The 22,094-nt window shown below is 48.0% G+C and overlaps 1 protein-coding gene across 1 annotated transcript in view; it reads left to right on the top strand.

Annotated features, from left to right (window-relative positions):
* LOC144164992 (uncharacterized) overlaps positions 1–22,094 on the top strand; it is a 709,659-nt gene that overhangs the window by 43,972 nt on the left and 643,593 nt on the right. Inside the window, exons 5-7 of the mRNA XM_077695175.1 lie at positions 281–411; positions 883–989; positions 4,639–4,796. Coding sequence (XP_077551301.1) covers positions 281–411; positions 883–989; positions 4,639–4,796 — 396 coding nt within the window. The remainder of the gene's footprint in view (positions 1–280; positions 412–882; positions 990–4,638; positions 4,797–22,094) is intronic.

Here is a 22,094-nt window from a genome sequence, read left to right as displayed (position 1 = left end):
TAGAAACAAACTTCTGTATAGGCCACTCTCTTGAGCTCTACGAATCCACATTTTCCCCGAATTGCCTTATCGAGTTATCTGTTTTCGAACCTTTAGTATCCAATAAGACGGACGAAACACAGACGTGGATGACTATCTTCTACTCTTACTTTGCTGCACGAACCCCGGCAAAGTGTAAATTATAAAAGAATAATGAAGTTTTGTTTATACCGGGAGAACGGAGTGACAAAGCAAGAGCACAGCTCGATAGGGCGCTGAGTTCGCTTGCAATCTGTTTCAGCGAGACAAGGTGCTCGAAATCCTATTGACAGAGCCTCAGCTAAGCAGCGTCGCCATTGAGCCTGAGGACTTCATCCAGTTTGGGTTCCTCAACCCGACATTTTACTTCGTAGAGACGTATTTCCGGAAGGAGTAAGTGACCTCACTTTGAACTACTCAATGCGTTTTTCCTAGTGGACATCGACATTGTGAAATCAGTAGTCCCAAACGTGATTTGAAAACAAAAAATTTGAAAAATGTACGCTTATGCGAAAATGACCAAGTTGACGCTAAGATCACCCACAGTAAATTTCGGTAACCCTTCTGTGGATATTTGAAGGTTAGGTTCCTCTCTAACACACCGTTTGAGGTTGCTCAAGCTCACGATTATTTGAACTTTGAAGTTCACATGCTCAGACGGCGAGAAAACACATCCTGAGGACTGGTTTTCGCTCATTCAGCAACGCTAACTTCTTCATATGTAATAGAACACGAGAGCCTTAATATTTAATTGTGATAAAGTAATGTTTCGTAATCGCCCTTTTACGCCAAACTATGCTCTTAAAGATGCGACGTAAGACGAACATGCACGACAAACTGTCAGCCTGCCTGTGTCTCTTTCAGAGCAGTGAAGCAGTCCTTTTCAAAGCTCCCCAAGCATATGTGCTTTACCATGGATTGGAGGAATGAGCAATTCATGATGTTTGTTCACCAGAACCCGCTGATATTTCGTAAGTATCGTAAATCGATTTCTCTTGTGAAAAGCTTCAACGTTCTGTCACCCGCACTCTCACTTTGTTACCTCACTTTTCGACAGATGAAGTCCAATATTATGTTTATTGTTGTTTATGGAAGGTTATCTTTGTGAATAAAATCGTTTGTGAATTGCGATAGAAGGCAATATTGCCGTGGCCAATGATCCTCCCGAATTTGCCACCATGCCGCCTTCAAACATGCACCTGACAGATGCTGTTCTTTCCGCACACATCCGACTGGGAGATAGAAGCAAAATAGCTTGTGCTAAGACGAAGAAAGAGAGCAGGGTGGAGAAGGGGGCAACGAAAAGCTCGATGGTGCGGTTGAGGCTCGATCGCGCTTCGTGGGTGTAAATAGGTTCTTAGTAGAACCAATAAATCTACCTTGCCAACATCGTTAGTGACGTCAGCTTGAAAGAAATATGAAGGACCTCGAGAACCAACGCAGCTCACAGAGCCCGATATACAAGAAGACACTGTGCCCTCTCAGTATTTTCAACGTCGCAGATCTCGCAGGACACACTGGGAACACTATATATATGATTGCGCGCCACTGCCCTCACGTGGTGGTTCTGCTCAACTTTCTTCGAGGAGCATTCAAGCTGACGTTGTTATTGAACATGAATAAACTGAAGAAATAACGGAGGCAATACGAAGCAAATGACGTCATGTCTGCAGCTATTTTATGGTACTCACAAAACATGACGATCGTTGTACCGTGCCCAGTGGAAAAGCGCGCGAAAAGAAAGAGACACGGAGGAGAGCCGCCTTATCCGATTGACGGCGAACCATGAAACAGCTTTTATTGCCTGTCGTCGGGTTTTAAACACTTTAACTCAGGGTTTGTTGTACCAAATGGGAAAAAATTCCCCGTATTTCCCCGAGGGGAAGAATGTGAAAGTGCGAATGCACGAGTTGAATTTGCGCGGTTCGGTAATGTTCGCGAAAGAGAGATCACACACACACACACAACTACAAAGAAAGAAAGATGCATTTATTCACAGACACCTATTTGTGTTGTCGTTGTACTTGATTGCTAGAGCGGATCTCAGCTTTGAAATTTCGTGTCAGTACTGCTTTAAGCGGGTGCATTAGCCCTTCTCACGCCCGATTCTTGGCCAATCCCCCACGTGGGTATGTGCCATGTCAGCGGCCAGGCAGCGCGCGCCCATCTCCCCCCGTTGCCAAGGAAGACGAGGAGATTCCTTGCCAATCCCCCACGTGGGTATGTGCCATGTCAGCGGCCAGGCAGCGCGCGCCCATCTCCCCCCGTTGCCAAGGAAGACGAGGAGATTCCTTGCCAATCCCCCACGTGGGTATGTGCCACGTCAGCGGCCAGGCAGCGCGCGCCCATCTCCCCCCGTTGCCAAGGAAGACGAGGAGCGCGCGCACCCGCAGCTGTTGCTATACGGACGGCGGCGGACGCTTCAGGCTCGCTTAAGAAGTGCATTCGCACTTAAAAGTGAAGGAAGGTCACACTAACGCGTAAGACTTCAAGGTAGCGGAGCTGTACGCAACCTTCACGACCATTATGGTTTAAGTCCACGACGGCAGCCAATTTGCTTCTTCGCTGCGGCAACTACCTTTACTCCATCATTTTCGCTACAAGTGTGGGCTTACTTCATTTCTTTGGAAGTGATAATCATTGGACATACCTTGGAGGTGCGAGCGCTGTGACTTTCGCGTTCCGAGCGAGTTTTGCCACGATTACGGCGAATGTTTCAGTCTTTCTCACTCCTAGCAAGTGTTTCCCCAATTAAACCGAAAGCTTGGGTTTATTTTATTGAGGGCAGTCTTTGCCAATATACCTAAACTGGTATGCTTGAATTGTCAAGCGTTAGCGGGGACGAGGCACGCACGCACTAGCGCTCAGAAGTTTTTTTTAACTGGTCGGTGGTCGCCGCAGTCTTGGCCAATGCCCCTAAGTCGGTATTGTGGTCTTGACAAATGGGCGCAAGGGTCGCTGGGAGGTCGTCGTGAGGCACGCCCACATGGGCGCTGGGCATTTTCTTGGTTTTGTTAACTGCCTGGCGGCCGCCACGAGGACCGCCCTCACGTGCGGGCGCTCACGGGCGCGCGCTCGTCAATTTCTAGGTATTTCTAACTGCGGCAATAAAAATTACGATTTTATAAGCAGCTTCGCTGTTAAAAGTAAGATTTCCAGCCTGAAACCTGAAAAACACTCTGCATAACACCACAACGATGATTAGGGCACGTAAGGTTGACAAAGATAGAAGATGAGGAATAGGCGCCATGGCTTCATCGTCTTTTTGCAACATAAACTGTCCCGATCGCAAGCTATTGTGAAGCGACATCTGTAACCTTCAGCGACCAAAGAATACAGTAATTGCGTCATGCGGTGTTCAAATTCGCTGCGATGCTACGTTGTTCGTGCTCATGTTACTGTTTCTCTGTTTCATAGTTTTTGGCAACTTGGCAATTAATGACATAAAAGCATGTGCTTTAGTAAGGCAAACCGATGAGAAGTAAAGATCCTCACTTGGTAGAGCGCAAATAAAAGAAAACACACAGAAAAAAATTACGTATAACTAAGAGCACTAGCTGTGGCCCATGCAGTTCCTTCGTGGCATCGCATGCAGGTTACGTCAGCGAGAACGAACACGGGCACAAGAAGGAGGAGGGACGCGGCGTTTATTTGAGATATTTTGCTTGGAGGTTGCTTATGTTTCCCTGATAACATTTAACCTAGTGAACTTAAGCTTACAGTCGTTAAACAAGAAAGACAAAAATAAATGGGGAAGTGTGAAGGACGACCATCGCTGTTCATTACGGGGGAATGTTTGCTCGTGTGGCTATATTTTTGCGCTGCTTACTATACATACATGAAACTGTGCGAAAAAACTCTAAACGAAACGACGCGGACGTTACGGAAATAATTACTACTGCAACAACCAGGATAAAAAACTTGCGGGTCCTAGGCTGTTGGGGAAGCCGAAACAACGCGAATCTTTCACCGTGGCAGAGTTGAGTTGTAGTGAACTTCCGTATGTGATTTTCTTTAGAGCCTGTTTGTGCTTGGAGTAGTTGCTGATTACTCTGAACGATAAGTTGTAGCGAGTGCATGGAGACGTACGAAAGAAGTTTTCTTCTCCGTGGCGAGGCTCCAAGCGGAGAGAACGCGATACACGCAAGCACTGGGCCCGTAAAATACGAATTACTGGGTTCCAAAATTGGAATGTATAGTACTCAGGTATAGGCATAAAAATCAGCATTTCAATAACAATCCTTATTTTGTAAATAGTCGCGTTACGAAAGTCTTAGTGCTGAAAGGTGTTTTCTATCAAACTGTTGGTATAGGCGTGGAAGTTTTCAGAGTGCGCTAATCTCTCAAGTTTAATTCACTTGCAGTTCAAAAACGGAGTTCTAATGTAAGCCATGGTTACGCAGTACTAAACTCATTTAATTCGTGACAGTTCTATTTTTTTCGTTATATAGTTGTCGCTGCGAAGAATTGTTGACGCGAGCAAGCCCACATCTCGACATCTGTGCAAATGGCAAATTTCCCCCTCCCCCAATAGCCCCCCACCCCCTCAACGCACAAGCCCACACCCTAATCTTGGACGTTGGTGACTTGCGTTCTCCCTGCAATCTAACTGGCGCGCAGAGGCCAAGCTGCTCTTCTTTTGGGTTCCCGAGGACGTTATCATCATGGATCCTTTCGAGATGGACATCGGTTTTCACGACGTGGCTACGCTCTCAGCCGGAATCAAGCACGCCATTGTCGTCGAGCCTTCGGGAGAGTACATTTTCTCGCTCGAACAGGTGAGATGTTCTAGCCTCCAACGAGTGGGGAGAAAGGGTCCTTAGCCGTCCTTGATATTTCGGGTGCAGATTTACGTGTAGTTTGCACTGCAATGACAGGAACTAAGCGCCTTTTACTGTTTCCCGAAGATTAGTCTGTGATGGCTGTGATGGCTGTAATAGTCTGTGATGTACAAACAACCGCTCTGGTTAGCTGGCGCTGAAATAGCGGTTGTCGGGAGGAAATAGTAAAGATTGATAGCAACAAAGGCGCAAAACAAATAAGGACGCGGAAGAACAAACGACAAGGACGAGGGCCCTTGCCGTTTCTTCTTCTTCGTCCTTGTTTGTTATACGCCTTTGTTGCCATGGATCGCTTCCAACAAGGCTGGCTCGCTGTGTTGGTAAAGATTGGCGGCGCCGCTCGTCGCAAGGAGCAGTCTTTCCCCACCCATTTCGCCTGCATCGTACGTTTCCAAGTCAAATTTCTGCTGAATGCCAGTTCTGTCCCCAAAACCATCATCGCAATCCTGGGGCACGCGAGCAAAGCACAGGAATGGCTTCATTACGAGCACGGGTTCTACGCAACTATCAGCCACAGGTGAAGAATCACAGGCTTCCTGCGCGAGCTATCTCCAGCACGAGTCAACAAGCGTACCGACGGGGTATTCATGCACGATGACAATAACTTCGCGACACTCGCTGAATTTGGGGTACGTTAGAACACAACTGCATAGGTCGTACCATGCCGAACATCTTAAACATTGTACTTTACTATTTCCTATTCTGAATTTAAACCTCACGGCTCGCGTGTGGTGTGCACAATCTTAAGTTATTTTAGAGAAACGTCTGGGAGCCTACAGGTTCCACATTAGAAAAAAAGGCATGAAACTATACATATTGTTCAAATAACATGAATGAATACACTCCAATGATATATTTATACAACTTCCGTGGCTTTTTTCTAAGAGACGACGCTAACGTTGATACAATTCGGTACCTTCTACATATTTGTTAAACTGGAGCCCGTGAAAACTTAAGAAATTCAAATTCTGGAGCTTCGTGCACTGAAGCTACACCTGCTCCGTGAGATGCACAGTAGGAGAGGGCTGCGGATTAGTTTAAACATATAAATTTCTGAAAAATGTAAAATTCAGATTTTTAATATTTCTTCGGTACCAAATAACTTTCGAATTCTTGGTGTTTTAAAAAGCACTAAAGGGATGAGTTGTAGGAAAATAAAGGAGCGCAGGGTAATTTAAACCGCCTGAATATTTATTAGTGGCTGACATTTTGAGAGATGCTGGTTTTCATCTTCGACTCCATCAGAAAAACTGTCAGAGCGGGGATACTACGCAGCACGGCGCCTTAGCCGCGGAGCTACATCGACGCATCCAGTGTTACTGACACAGACGTTGTTTCCGGACAAACATCACCACTTATTTTTTAATGTTATGATCTGCGCTGGTTTGCAATTCAGCACAAATACACCTTTGAAATCTAATAGAAATCTGAGACATAGCGACTGAGACATAGGGACTGCGCCAAGTTTTGAGAAAAGCATGTTTGAGGATGAGCGCATGTTGCATATTTCTTGAGAAGTACTGTGTAAACTTTGGGTACTTTGTTTTGTAGCCGGAAAATGCTTTCCGCTTGTTGTTTACAACGCGAATATTACTACAGATCCGTCCAGAAGAACCCCAAGCGTATTTGCTTATGTACTTTTGTTGTCTGTACTACCAGCATACGTAGTCCATGTTACATTCTTGCCGCTTTGTTACTTGTTGCTTTTTCCAAAAACGACTCCCCTGTTCAATTCTTGTGCAATTGAGGGTACTTGAAATAAATAAATTAATCCGAGTTCGGAATTTTTGTGTGCCGCAAGCTACAAAGGAATCGTTGGCTGGTAGAGGTAGATAGCTTTGCTTTAAAACCTCTTTTCAGCCCTGGTTTACAATAATCATCACAGCTTATGACATCATAACGGCTGATACTTATTATAATAAAATGTTACCACAGTTCATTTTTCTAATACAAACAAACGTGAGATTTCTTTTCATGTGTTTTGGATCGTCAGTCGCCTGCTGTGCCGAATCACCCAGGCTTCCATAATCAGGCTCCAGAGTGGCTGCTTAGATTTGTTGGTTTGTTGCAGCTTTACTTTTATTATTATGTTTGTCTGTGTTTGTCACGGATCGTTATGAGATCAATTATTGCACACGAGCAGACTTCCTTGTAGTCTGCAGTGAAAGATCTCATAATAGCATGTCACAAGCGCAGACACGGACCTACACAATACGTCTATAACAAGAAGAAACTACGAAGTACGAGTCGCGGGTCAGATTTCGGAGAGCTGAATAATCTGGTACAGCAGACGGCAGACACGAGGGTGAAAAACCACGAACGGTGGCCGTGGGAGTGGTGGTCAAGATCCGGCGGATGGGCTCCCTGACTGTCTACCGGGCAGGGAGCTCCGGAACCTCTCTCGGTACCAAGGTAACCCGAGCGAAGGAAGTATCCGTGTCCCCTGCTTCATACTATAGCGCATGGTATTTTCTAAATGCCCCCCCCCCCCCTCAAAGTCACCGGTCCCTGAAAATGGGCCGCACCAAAGTAAAGATTCTTCTTTTGCCTTCGATCTGGCTCGGAAAGCCTGATAATTTTTCGCGATTTTCGATCGTGGCATCTCTTGATACGACAAAGCCCATTACATCCCAGTCTGTGCTTCTGATCTCCATGTATTTTGAAAGCCTTGTCGGCAGGTCGTGCAAGGCAAAGAAACTGAAACCGGAGAAGTCCTGATTGATATAGATACAAACAGCAGTCCACTAACCTCCTCGCACAAACGCGCATGTGGATGTTGACATCAAGATCACACCCCATCGCAGTCTCAATAGCTGCCAGGGTGTAATATCTGAACTGTGTCTAATAAATGAGACCGAACCCGATCTGCTCGAGGGCCTCCACGACCAGGGTGTGACGCGAGTCAGGCGGATCACCATTTGTCGAAACGACCAATACCTACCAAACACATTCTTGAGATTTGGCCGCTCAACACTTCCCGAGTCGGTCAATGCAGACTTTAGAAGATGTCCAGTCCGTATCTACATACCGAACCGCGCCGCTGCTGCAAGTGTCAGCGGTTCGGTCACGACGCGAACTCCTGCCGCGGATGACTGACATGAGCTAAATGTGCAGCACAAGACCACCGTACCTACAACTGCAACTCCACAACCTTAACGTGTGTAAACTGCCAGGGACCTTATGCCGCTTTTTCCAGGGCTTGGGAGAGATTCAACAGGAAAAACAAATAATCAACTGTAAGGTCACAGAGAACATCACCTTCCCAGAGGCGCGACAAAGGTTCTCCCCTTTCCCTCTGGGGAAGTACGCCGACGCAGATCGCCAGGGGGAGGAGCGGCGTGTGGTTTCAGCAGGGACCATGGTGTAAGAATATTCTTACACCATGGCAGGGACTCATTAAGAGTCGGACTTTGACCCGCCGCCGCCCGCCGCTGGGTTGCTTCCCGCAGTCCAACCCGTCACCACACCGCTTGGTGAGGCAGCAGCGGTTGTAGTGCCAACCATCTCCGTCGGGGCGGATGCCGCTCCCGCCCTAGCCTTCCCGTCTTCGAGTACATTGCAGCGTGCCGACGGGATGGACACCGGGGGCCCCGCATCAGCTCCCACCGCCACCACACCGCCCGTGCCACGTCTGGAGCCCCCGACGCCCTCAGCGGTGGCGGGTTAAATGAAGGGCCCCCGAAAGGGGGCCATGTCCAGGGCGCCCGGTCCGTCGGGCACCCCTCTGACATCTGACGGGAAGATGGATGTCGGGCCGTCCCTGCCTACAACGCAGCGCAAGGAGCGGCCTCCGACGTCCAAGCCAACAGAAAGGCCCCAAAAACCCAATCCCAGAATAACAGCCCCGAAACACAACACAAGAACACACGCACACACGCACTCCAGTGATCATTAATTGTAAATTAGGAGAAGAGAAAACATAACTCAGTGGAACTGCAGAGGCCTCCTTAAAAATCTTGACGATTTTTACGAGATGCTGCATGCTAATCAGCCAGCGTCACGTGTCTCCAAGAAACATACCTCAATCCTAAAGAAACAAATTTCTTAAATAGCTACATGGTATTCAGAAAGTGCAGGGTTGGCTGCACACACTCTTCGGGTGGTGTGGCCATTGCTGCGAGGAAGTCATTAGGATGTCACCCCCTCTTTTTGAACACTGTCCTTGAGGTGTAGCCATCCGCACGATACCATTTAATAGGCGGATAACGGTATGATCCCTCGACATCTCCCTTGACTTCCAGCTTTTGACCTCTGATTTCGAGGGCCGTGTAGGCCAGCTACACGAGCCCTTCATTCTCATACGCGACCTCAATGCAGATAATCCACTCGGAGCCTCTTCCCGCATGGATGCCCGTGGCTGCCTCATTGAAAAATGTCTAACATCTTCAGGAGCATACCCATTTAACACAAGCAAGCCCACATACCATAACATAGGACACAACACTTACTGACCCCTGGACTGGGCTATTGTCTCTGCAGTACTCTTTCCATCTCTTGAGTGAGACGTTGGCACTAACCAATATGGCAGTGACCACTTCCCATCCACATTAACACACATAGGTAATGGCCCGAACAGTTCCCCTTCCCATAAAAGGTTCATTGAAGCTCGAGCGAGGCGAAGTGCATTTACAGAAACATCCAAACTACATCACGTATCCATTATACACCTACACGTGGAAGAATCTGCCTAACTGCTCACGGCACACATTCTCTACGCTGCCAAAAAGTCCATTCACCAGGTGTCCGGTGCCCCTTGCAACCAAAGGAGGCCCTGGTGGGACGAGGACACACACGAAAACTCAAAGGACAACAAACACAGCCTGCCCCTGGTTAGCAGAACAGGGGACACACAGGAAGACCAGGCTAACACGATCGCACAACACTTCCAACATGTGCGAGTTCAGTACACTACACCAACACTTTCATGAAACACAATACATCCTGTGAGCAGTCCTTCCGAGATAATAATAAGTCCACCTCCTCTTACAAAACCCCCTTTTTACTTCATAAGTTGAAGTACTAGGTGCAGACATCCTTACATACACCATAATACAAAACTTACATGCAGACATACTTGAAACACTCCTTCACCTCTACAACAAAATATTTCTTTCGGGGCGCCTTCCAGAGTCTGCGAGGGAGGCCATCGTAGCGGTTTATTTGAAAGAGGGGAAGGACTCTTCCTCTCCCGCAATTTATCGTCACGTTGCCCTGACGCGCTGCCTGTGTAAGCTCTTCGAGGAGATGGTAAACGGGAGACTGATGTACCTTCTTGAGTACAATGGTCTGCTTGAGAGCTGCCAGGCAGGCTTCAAAGCGGTAAGATCAACCAACGATGAACTGGTTGCCTGAGTCATATGTCAAAGCTGCTTTCCTCCACAAGCAGAGAGAGAGAGACAGACAGGCAGAGAAACTCTATAATAAATAGGAAAATGCATAGAGGTTTGCCGTCATCAGTTCCTCGGTATGCTGCTCTGAGGGGAAAGGAGGAGAGAGATAAAGGCAGTAGGTGTAGTGAAGGAGAGAAGAGTAGTGGTAAGGAAAAAAATAAAATACGGTCTTTCTTTAGGGTATTGAGTTCAAAGTTCCTTGAAGTGGAGGGACGACTACAATTTCGTTGATGCATCAATGTTCTGCTGAAATTCGAATAGCGCGGACAGGGTTTTGCTCTGAGCGGAGGGAGAGGGCCATGGTCCAAGTACCAATCTTAGTGTCAATGGTCCAGGGTGGAGGCAATTATTTTAGTGGTAAATGGCACTTTGAGTCGGCATAGGCAGAACACTTCAGTAATAGATGTTCAACAGTTTCGAGTGAACCACAATTATCGCAACATAGGCTTGATGTCTGGCCGATCCGATGTAGATAGGAATTTTTTAGTGCTGCGTTAAGACGAAGACTAAGGAAAAACGTCTCCAAGTGGCGGGGTAGACGTTCTGGCAGCCGCATTCTGACATATGGGTCTATGGAATACAAAAAACTGTAATTGTGCTGTTGCAAGGACCATAAACGATTCCTTTCCGACACAGCTAGTACCTTTGTCATCGTGGCGGCATCATGCTTCGTGAAGGAAATCTTTTTTTTCTCATTTGTAGGACCCTGGGGCAGCCTTGTCCGCTTTCTCGGTTCCAATGATGCCGCTGTGGCCTGGAAGCCACTGGAAGGTAACGCGATGTTCAGAGACGTATGCGAGATGGTGCAAATACTTTAAGTCGCGCTGGACATGTTCATAAAAGCTGAAACAGTTAGCGGGCTCTAAACTTTCAAGTGCTCTCCTTGAATCAGAGAAAACGGTCCAACATGTTGGCGGCTGGCGTAGAATGTAGACGATGCCTCAAGTGCACTCGAGGCATCGTCTACACGCAAGAAATCATTTAAGTCGCGTCCCCTCCAAGTGCAGCAGCTCCGGATTCGCCCAGACCATTCACAGCATACCACTGTCTGTTCCAACCCAGCCCTCACCAATAATTCCGCTGCATTTCCCTCCGTGGAACCTTGCTCCCCAACAAATTGAATGTGGTACCCCAGGAATCGGCCCCAAGAAGACAAATGTCAGTCAGAAATCCTACACATCGTTTTAGACTAGATGTATAGAGCGCATTGAGCAAGAACATTCATATTTAGCGATGGTTCATCAACCATGCAAAGCTCATCTTCAGGTCTATTCATACCACAAGCTGGTGGTATGCTTTCATTTCGTCTGGAGTGACAAACATCATCGACAGCGGCTGAGCTCTACGCTCTGAAGGAGGCAATTGTTTACATTCGGCGCCATGAGCCGCACCAATGCAGTATCTTCATGGACTCCAAGGCAGCTCTGCAAATTCTGTGTAGGAGAAGTAGATTTTCCCCCACCAAATCACAGCCTGTGGGTTGTTTTCGTGCTCCCCAGCGGAAGCGCAGTTCTGTGCCGGCGCCTCCGACAGCGCGCCGATTAGTGTCCCCCGCGAAGGGGCCCTTCCCTCGCCGGCGCCGCCCCCGACACCTCGGGGCGATGGACAATGCACGGGGAGACGCTTTGGGACCTTGCTGCAGAGCAGTCGCAAAAAAACGTGTTCTTCTTTGGTTGAATAAACCGCATTTTCAAGTGTGCCCGTGCGTCGCTTGTCACTGACCGCGCGGGCATAACAGTGGCGACGAGGAAGTGTTTGTGCTACCCGCGTTGAAAGGCAGTGCTACACAATGGCTACGCACGCATCAGGACGATTACCTGAGTTCAACGGCACCTCCTGAGGATCATGGTTTGGGCGCCTTCAATTCTACTTTGAGGCCAACAACATCGTAGACCCCAGCAAGAAGAAGGCACACCTGCTCACGCTGTGTGGGGAGGAAACGTAAGACACCGTCTGCTCCTTAGTTCAGCCAAGCACACCACCGGCAGTGGACTACGACCACATCGTTGCGGCACTGCAGAAGCACTACGACCCAAGGCCACCGCAAGTGTACAGCCGGGCCCGTTTTCAACGAAAGGACCAGATGGACGGAGAAGAGGTCAGCGCCCACCTTGCGGCGCTGAAAAAACTGGCTGCCGATTGCAACGCTGCCCACCACAATGGTAGCTACCGAACAACCAGTCTCCACGCCACCTGCGAACCCTACCGTGCTACCACTGGACATTATGCTCCGTGAACGATTTGTGTGCGCACTGCGGGACGACTTCCTACAACAGCGCCTGTTTGCTGAGACCCACTTGACGTTCGCAAAGGCTTACGACATCGTCATTCCAGCGGAGAGTGCCGGCAACCAGCAGCGTGACATCCGTAAGCCCGCTGAGCAGGCATACCTCACAAATCACCAGCTCCAACCCCACCAGGCAAGTGGCAAAAAACCACCTAAGGCTCAGCGCTGCTGGCGCTGCGATGAGCAGCACAGCCCGCAGTCATGCAAGCTTCAATGCACAACGTGCCATTTTTGCAAGAAACGAGGTCACATTGAGAAGGCATGCATAACAAAGAGGAAGCAGTCGAAGGCACCCCCGGAACGGCACAAGCGCGTGAACGCCTCAGAGGCAATAATGCAGGCGGAGAAGCACGGTAGTTTACCAGCATCAACGGAGCTGTACGACCTAAACACCGTTCTCGACCTACGCACGCAACCGACGATCATGATCGACGTCACCGTGCATCACCAGCCGATCCACTTCGACGTGGATTCCGGAGCAGCATGTACGCTCATTAGCGAAAGACGTACCACCACATCTGGCGGCAGCATGCACTGATCTTGCTCGACGACGACACGCACCTGAGAACGTGGTCAGGGCAGGCCTTGCCACTCCTGGGAAGTGCCAACGTAGACGTTTCCTTCAACGGCACAACCTCCCAGCTACCACTACTTATCGTGCACGGGGCCGGATCTAGCCTCTTGACACCGTATAGCGCAGTAGGCAAGACACCGGACGAAGGGGACACGGACGAGCGCTATCGTCCTGTGTCTTGCCTACTGCGCTATACGGTGTTTAGATGGAGTACCAACTAGCTCGTACCCATACGTTGTTAAATTATACTAGCCTCTTGAGCCGAAATTGGTTCGACGCTCTTGGGATAACGATCGGAGGTATCGACCAGGCTACCGAGGACAATATTCTCGAGCGACAGGATTTCGTGGAGCGACTTCAAAAGAAGTACGAAATGGTCTTCGCTAAGGATATTACCGGTCACTACGGACCTTTCATCAACCTGGAGCTACATCAGGACGCCAGCGCCAAATTTCTCAAAGCCAGGCCAGTACCCTTTGCCATGCAGTCGGCGTACGACTAAGAGCTTCGGAAGCTCGAGCAGCAGGATGTCATGGAGCCGACGCAGCACTCAGACTGGGCCACACCACTTGTCGGAGTCAGGAAAAAAGAAGGACCTCTACGTCTTTGCGGAGACTACAGGAGCACCGTGAACTTGGCAACGAAGACTTCTGCCACCCACTACCGACGCCACAGGAGGTTTTAAGCACACGCCGTGGAGCCGAATTTTCAGCACGCTGTACCTGACACAGGCGTACCAACAGCTGAAGGTGAGCGAAGAAACATCTGAATTGCTCACTATAAACAACACAAGGGGCCTCTACAGGGTTAAACGTCTTCCGTTTGGAGTGCCAGCAGCCCCAGCAGTTTTCCAGAAGTTAACCAAAGGTAACCCCGTACAGTGGCCATTTATTACGTGGTGCGAACGACACGTCTATCCAACCTTCTGTCTTCTGCCCAGTACGCGTTTCTATCCATGGGCTGTGTCATCACATTCATTGTGCAGTGATCTCCAAGTGCCCCTATAAGCTTATTCCTTATTGGGACTTTCTTTCGTCGACTTTCGCTGTTATTTGTTGCCGCACTTCTGCTATTAGCATCACAAACGTTCACCACTCAGCTGTCCCGGAAACAAGTACGTCTCCTGTGGTGCTAAGTACCGACCACGTCGTGCCCGCCCGTCAAGAGCACATCTTTTCAGTTTCCGTTGATTCAATTGTTGACGGCGATGTGCTGGTCATCCTTTGCGGCCACCTCCTTTCCCTAGGTCTTGCTCTAGCCTCTTGTCTGTGCGATTTTCCCGAGGGCGTGCCTTTATCCCTATACATAATACGACTCCGAAGCGGTTCTGCTCCCGCAAGGCTGTGCGACTGCTTCTGTTTCTGCCGACGAGGTGTCCATCCTTCGGTCTGGTACTCTTTCACCTGCATGTATGGCTTCCGAAACCATTTCATTTAAGTCGTTCTTGCGGTCACCATCGGGCCGGACCTTGACCCATCACAAAAATCCTCAGCACTGGAACTTTTACACAAGCTCCGTGCCTCGTCCGACACGTATTCAAAGTTTCTACCTCGCACCGCTGCAGCTACGGATCGCGTCAAAACTGATGGATCAACTATTGTTCACCGCCGCCCGCATCGAGTCTCCCCTTCTGGTACTGCAACTAGTCGATGAGAACGTGAACGACATGCTGTAGGGAAGCTTTATTCGGCCGTGCGTTTTTGTGTAGATTATCGGGCCCTCAACAAAATTGCCCAAAAGTATGTGTATCCCATGCCCCGGATCGACGCCGCCCTGGACTGCCTTCAAGGAGCCGAATACTTTTCGAGCTCGACCTGCGTTGTGGCTGTTCACAGATACCGATGCACTAGTCCGACAAGGAAAAGACATGCGTTTGCTACTCCCGACGGCCTATATGAATTAAATGTCATGGCTTTCGGATTGTGCACTGCCCAAGATCTTTTGAGCGAATGATGGACTCGGTGCTCAGGGGACTGAAATGGAACACCTGTTTCTGCTATCTTCACGATGTCGTTGTCTTTTCTTCGACGTTTGCCGATCACCTCCAACGCTTGAAAAAAGTGCTTACGTACATCGTGAATGTTGGACTTCAGCTCAACTAAAAAATGTTGTTTTGCGACCAAAACTATCAAGGTACTCGGCCATGTCGTTACCAAGGACAGGATACATCCCGACCCTGACAAAATTTCTTCCGTTGTCGGATTTCCGCATCCATGCCAACAAAATGTCTACGTAGTTTCCTTAGCTTGTCCTCGTATCTCCGTCGCTTGGTACAGAACTTTGACAGCATTGCGGCACCCCTCACCCAGCTCCTACAGTCCGGCACAGCTTACGTTTGGTCCAGGCCCGTAGCCAGGAATTTTTTTCGGGGGGGGGGGGGGGGGGGCGGAGGCCCACTCGCTCTAGGCCTTGACTATTTGAAGAAAGTACCCATTTTCAGTAATTATTTTCCGTAAAAATAGTAGTATGTAAATTATCTGAGTTTTTAAGCACTATTCTGCTGTTTTATAGCTTTAGTTTGGAAAGTAATCTACCAAATAGTACAATAGTTTCATACGGACAATATGTCTCAACAAATTCCGCTAATAAAAATAAAACTACGTTACTTTGGGCCAAAAATAAAACAAGGAATAGCCGAAATATTTTTGTACGTTTTTTTATTTGTGCATATAACCGTTTAAAACCACTGCGGCAGAAATAAAGTGAGTTGAGGTGGTGGAAGACGGGGACCGGTGTCCACTTCTTGGAGGTGGGGCGGTCTTGAGGCCGGCTCTGCGAAGAAGCGGCCAGGTCCTTCTTCTTTAAAGCACTGAAGAAAGGCCAGCCAGAGCCGAAGTGCGTACGGTGGGCCGATGTGCGATCGCGGATCGATGTGCGATCGCGGAGCAAACTCGACATAAGAAATGCTGATGCATTTCAACGTTATCAAGCTTGGAACTACCCAACGTTATCAAGCTTGGAACGACCCAACGTTATCAAGCTTGGAACTACCAACTTTTCCGGATCTGCCGTGTCTGCAAGCGTATGACGTCACTTGGAACGCCCAGTGGGACCAGCCTAGTGGGACAACGCCGGAAGTCTGCCGCAGCGTGGATATAAAGCCGTCGCCGAGCCCGCCGGACTTCAGTGGGGGCGGCAGTACGCTCGCGGCCATGTCCCTCACGCACGCATGGCTCTCTTTGCAGGTTAGTTATTACTCAAAAACAAGTTATCGTTCTAACTGCATTTTTCTTGTTGTGCTGCCGCTCCCACTGAGGTGTTGTGAAATTCTGTGCTCGATGTGGTCGTACCTAGAAGTGTTACTTTCTGGTGATGTTGAAACAAATCCGGGCCCAACCACTGAGGAACTCCTTCAAAAAATCTTAGACAACCAAAATCAAATGGAGGCCAGGCTTGCTAATATTGAGGACAAAATTCAATCTCTGGCGGACCAGTGTGGGAGGCTCCTTGGCCTTGAAGAAACCGTCCGCAACCGAGAGTGAACTGTCCAGTACCAGCAGAAAAGAATAACTGCAGTAAAAGATAAAGCCCGACAGAATAATTTGATTGTATTCGGTATTTCCGAAGCTGAGAATGAAACGCGAGAAGATATACAGGACAAGGTGCTAAAAAGCGTATTCACTAAACGTCTTGGTGTCACTGTGTCGTCCGTAGAACGAATTCATAGGCTTGGGCGAAAAAAGGCCGAAAAAGACAGACCTATTATTATGAGGCTATATGAATATAACGAAAAAATTGCTATATTCAACCAGTGTAAGAAATTGAAAGGATCAGAGATCAGTATATCCCATGATTCCTCACAGGAAACTCTTGAAAAGCGGAGGTTACTTTGGCAATCAGCCCAAAAAGATAAGAAAGAGGGAGCGAAAGTCAAGCTTGTTAACGACAAGCTCGATATTAATGGTACAATGTACATGTGGGACAAGCAGTCGAACTCTCGGGCGAGAATTCGCAGTGATAATGGAACTGCTTCGCGGGATCGGGACTGACAGCAGGCGAGCAATAGAATTAAGCTACTAAACATAAACGCCCGAAGTGTCGTAAACAAGCTTGAAGAATTGGAGTGCGTATCGTTACAGCATGATCCACATTTATTTGCCATAACTGAGACATGGTTAAACGAAGAAATTACGAATGACGAATTTCCCAGTTCATACAGCGTAATCCGTAAAGATAGAGCAACGAGAGGGGGTGGTGTGGCATTGCTGATTAAAGGTTCCATCAAGTATGAGCAGTTACCCATTTTAGATGACCACGAAAGTATTTGGTGCAAGATATTTCTTGATGAAACAGCTGTAATAATTGGCGTCATTTATAGACCCCCGGGAAGGCCTGTCGAATTTATTCAAAAAATAGACGATCACCTAACAGCCCTAACTAGTACCAAAAGCCGGATAATTATGGTTGGGGATTTCAACTTGGCTGGAATAGATTGGGAGGCGCGCATTCCTGGGCCTTTAAAGAAGCCTCACGCGGAATGCATATTGGAAACGATGGCAACACACAGTCTTGTTCAGGTAGTTGACAGCCCCACGCGAATACAAGGACAGTGCCAGAGTTTGCTGGACCTCTTATTTTTGTCAGAGGAAACGTTTCAATATACTGTTGAAATTGAGGAAGGGATCTCTGACCATAAGATTGTCGTGGCCACGGTTCAAATTGCCAATAAGGGCGTAGTAAAGAATCTGATCGTGAAGGTTTACAATTTCAAACGAGCCGATGACACATCCATTCTTGATTTACTAGAAACTTCTTTTGATAAGATGCCCAGAGGGAATAACGTTCATGAACTTTGGGAATACTTTACACGTACTGTGAGTGAATGCTTATCTCGTTTGTGCCGAAAAGAAAGAAATGCTTACAAAAAACAAACCCGTGGATTAATCGACAAATAATTCATTTGAAACGGCGACTGCGCCGGGCACGACAAAAAAGACCGAGAAATTCTGTTGCCATCGCTACGCTTAGTACCGACGTACGGAAGGAGTTAAAAACTGCTAAAAAGCATTTCTTTTCAACAACGTTGGCTGATTATTTGAAAAATTCACCTCAGAAGTTTTGGAGATCCTTGGTTGGGTCAAAGCCGGCTACAACCAGTGTACTTTTAAATGGAAATATTTGCAGTGATCCAGTTACAGTTGCTGAAGCTTTTAACAATTTCGTTAACAGTACATATACTAGCCCGACGGACATGGCCTCGATACGTGAAGAACATGGTAGGCACTATGAAGATGACATTGTTATCTCTAAGGAAGGTATAATTGAATTGCTTTTAAAATTAGATATCAAGAAGTCTTCAGGGCCTGATAAAATAACGAACGAGTTTTTAAAGCGCTATTGCGAATGGGTTGCATTATTCTTAGTCGAAATTTTTGCCTCCTCATTGGAAACTGGTGTTGTACCGAGTGATTGGCTGCTAGCAAGGGTTGTGCCCGTGCCCAAAGCTGGAGACACGCTGATGGTTGAAAACTATCGCCCCATTTCCATTACATGTACAGTGTGTAAACTTTTAGAGCATATAATTGGTAAACATCTTGTTGCGTACTTTGAAAATAACAACCTCTTTTACAACAAACAACATGGTTTTCGCCGAAGCCTTTCAACTGTGACACAGTCATTTGAAACAGTTCATCACTTTGCTGCAGCTATGAATTCGAAAGAACAAATAGATGTTATTTCATTAAATTTATCAAAGGCTTTTCACAGTGTATATCATGCGAAACTTCTAAATAAATTACATGGTTACGGTGTTAATTTACAAATAATTAGGTGGATTCAAGCTTACCTGACGAATCGTCAACATTTTGTGGAAATAGCCGGAGAACATTCATCTTTTTTGTCCATCCCTTCTGGTGTGCCGCAAGGGTCGGATTTAGGCCCAATTTTGTTTCGGCTGTACATTAATGACATTGCAAGTGGTGTACATCCCAACATTGAAGTGCGATTGTTTGCCGACGATTGTCTTTTGTTTACAAGCGTCAAGACTGTGTCTGACCAAACTTGTTTAAATGATGCCTTAAACATTATTCACAATTGGTGCGCAAAATGGGATATGGAAATCAACCCTAAGAAGTATGCCTGCATGACAGTCTCAAACAAGAAAGCGCCTTTAATGTTTGACTAAACAGTGAACACGAACCAAATCAAAAGATCCACCCAAATTAAATATCTTGGTATGACAATTACAGATACACTAAATTGAAATGCACATATCGACAATATCTGCGGATCAGCTCAGCGCAAACTTGGACTACTGAGACGTAAATTAAGAGGTGCTGCTCCTGAGGTTAAACTTCAAGCATACAAAACTATTGTTCGGCCTACCTTAGAATACGCTAGTGTAATTTGGGACCCGCATCACCAATATCAAATAAATAAACTGGAGCGTGTTCAGAGGCTAGCAGCGCGATTTATTTTTTCCGTTTATGAGAGGAGGCAGTCAATAACAACCCTGCTCACTGAGGTTAAACTCCCTCAACTTGCCATTCGCCGAAAAATCGCTCGACTAAAATTTTTATATCAGCTTTACAACAATAAGCTCAATTTAACCCCTAATCTCTATTTGCGTCCCCAAGGAAGAGTCTCATCACGAACCAATCACCCACACGTTATTATGCCCTATACACCAAGAATTGACACATTTAAAAACACTTTTCTTGTCAGAACGATTGTCGACTGGAACTGCCTTGCCGCTGATTTCTTTGAAAATGTAGACGCAGTTGAATCTTTTGTTGGTAAATAAGAATTGTCATTGTATGATGTAGTTCCCACTCTGTAACAGCCCGACAGGGCTAACAGTATTGTGAATAAATAAATAAATAAATAAATAAATAAATAAATATGCGTTCTATTACGCTCTCGCACTTATGTAAAATTGCACAAATCTAGAAAGCTTGCCTTCGGAAGCTTGTTCAAGTAGTTCATCAGTGTTGAAACTTGCCGCTTTTTTTTGTGCTCATAATGACGAACCCAGAGAACGCCACACATCAGAGGGCAAACACGCCATATATTCCGTCCCAAACACGGGCTGAACTACAGTGCGTCTTGGCCTCCACTGCAAATGACCTCGCCACTGAATTTGAGCCGGGGGCGCCCTGTGTCGCACCGTGTCGCAGGTTTTGCTTTGTAGGGGCGGATAGAGAGACAGGGAGAACAACATTGTTTAAGCTCAGGGATCAGGGGAAGGGGGAGGGGCGGGCCAGAAGGCCGCTGCGATTGCCAGGGCCTGCACAGATGGGTGGTCACTGTTGTGAACCGGGGTAGCATGGTGGAAATGTACCGCGGTTGGGGGCGTGCCGGAGCACTCATGAGGACCAAGTTGAGGGAGAAAGAAAACTTTATGTAAAATTATTTACATTCTTGACCAGCGTGAACAGGCAGTGCCGTAGTTCCGTCCACTTTCTCCCGCTGTTATCAAGAACGCATCCATCACAAAAATTTATGGCGCTCATACTCTCGCCCACACTATCACACATAGAGGGCACGTTTCCCTCTCGCACACGTGAAGGTCGGGTTGACTCCGGTGAGGCAATCTGCCTAAGGTCGAAGCCCTTCGGACCACCGATGTTGAAGCTTCGGGAGGACATCTGGGATCCCTTCTGGTATTCTGGCATTGGCGGGTCATTAAACAACGGCCTTTACAGAGTCATCAGCCACACCGCAAAGTGCAGGAGAACGGTGCGCGCCACGTCCCCAAAGAAGCAGACAGGAACGTCAAGCCTGCAGCCAAAAGTGAAGCGCCGCTTGGAGCCTTTGTCGCCACCTCTTCGGGACGTTTCCGGTCATTAAGGCGGCATTCGGGGGCGCTTGGGTGGCCGACAGTGCCACCGAAAGCGGATTATAGCCCCGTTTACATTGACCCGACGAGGGCGCGTTGAGTCGAAATAAACAGGTTTTTTGGACTCGACCCCCCCATGTATAAGCGGACGGGGTGGGTCAGAGAGCCGTCGCGGCGAGTCCAGTCAACTCGGAGGCAGGGGGTGGGTTAGCTCTCTCGTCGGGCTGAGTCGGCGGGCCGCGGGGAGCAGCATACCGTATCTGCGCGGTTCTAACGCGCCCCCAATCGTAACGCGCGGGTAACTTCGCGCAGGAAAATTAGAAAAAAAAAGTGACACTGACGGTACTGCGCAGATGGAAAAGACATGACACCACGTACCTGGAAGAGGGAGATTTTATTTGGCGTATGCAGCTCTAGAAGCCAATAATGAATTGTGCTTCACAAGGTTGCTTATCCAGCTGCTGCTGGAAATAAAGTTATCGCGGGGAACATTGAAGCTGCCTGCGATTTTAAGTGTCTTGACCTTCATAATTCTAAGCGTTAGGGGCTAAGCAGAAGCACAAAAAAATATGCAACAGCTGACCAGGGTATGCGGCATGCCATTGAGGAATCAGTGCGCCGAAATTCACTCACGTGGTGTTGACGGATTGTTTTTACTGGATTGAGTTGGATTTTGCGGGTACTTAGTGTCCGTTGCGCATGGGAATGCTGCTGGCCACTTCAAAGCCTATTTCGGTTTTGAGCCCGATTGTAACGCGCACACAAATATTAAGCTACCTTTTAGCAAGAGAGGGTGCGCGTTAGAATCGTGAAAATATGGTAGCCCCTTTTCCGGGAACCCCGGGAACCTCGATTCTTTGGACGGGGTCATATAAACTCGGACGCGTCGAGGTAAGCTGAACCCGCCACTCAACTCACCTCGCCCCCGTCGCGTCCATGTACACGGGGCTTATGTCCAGCAGCAGCGGCACGGGTCGCCGAAGTGTCATTGTGTAGACGACGGGATGTTCCTCGTCGATGAAGGGAGTGAGGGGAGCGGACACTCGGTCGACGGGAGGCTTGGGTGGTCGACCCCAGGACGGCGAAGACGGCTTTCGCGACATCACTTAGACCTGGCTTGATGCCCCCGGGTCACTCAGCGCCTGCTGCCAGATAGACTGCGTCCTCGCACAGAGAGTGAAGTTGTCGTCGAGGGCGCCGCATGCAG

The sequence above is a fragment of the Haemaphysalis longicornis genome, unplaced genomic scaffold, assembly GCF_048455015.1.
Source record: "Haemaphysalis longicornis isolate Haplotype H1 unplaced genomic scaffold, Haemaphysalis longicornis Haplotype H1 scaffold_14, whole genome shotgun sequence".
Classification (NCBI taxonomy): Eukaryota; Metazoa; Arthropoda; class Arachnida; order Ixodida; family Ixodidae; genus Haemaphysalis; species Haemaphysalis longicornis.
The sequence above is the reverse complement of the archived record's forward strand: the minus strand, read 5'-3'. Positions and strand labels throughout refer to the sequence as shown.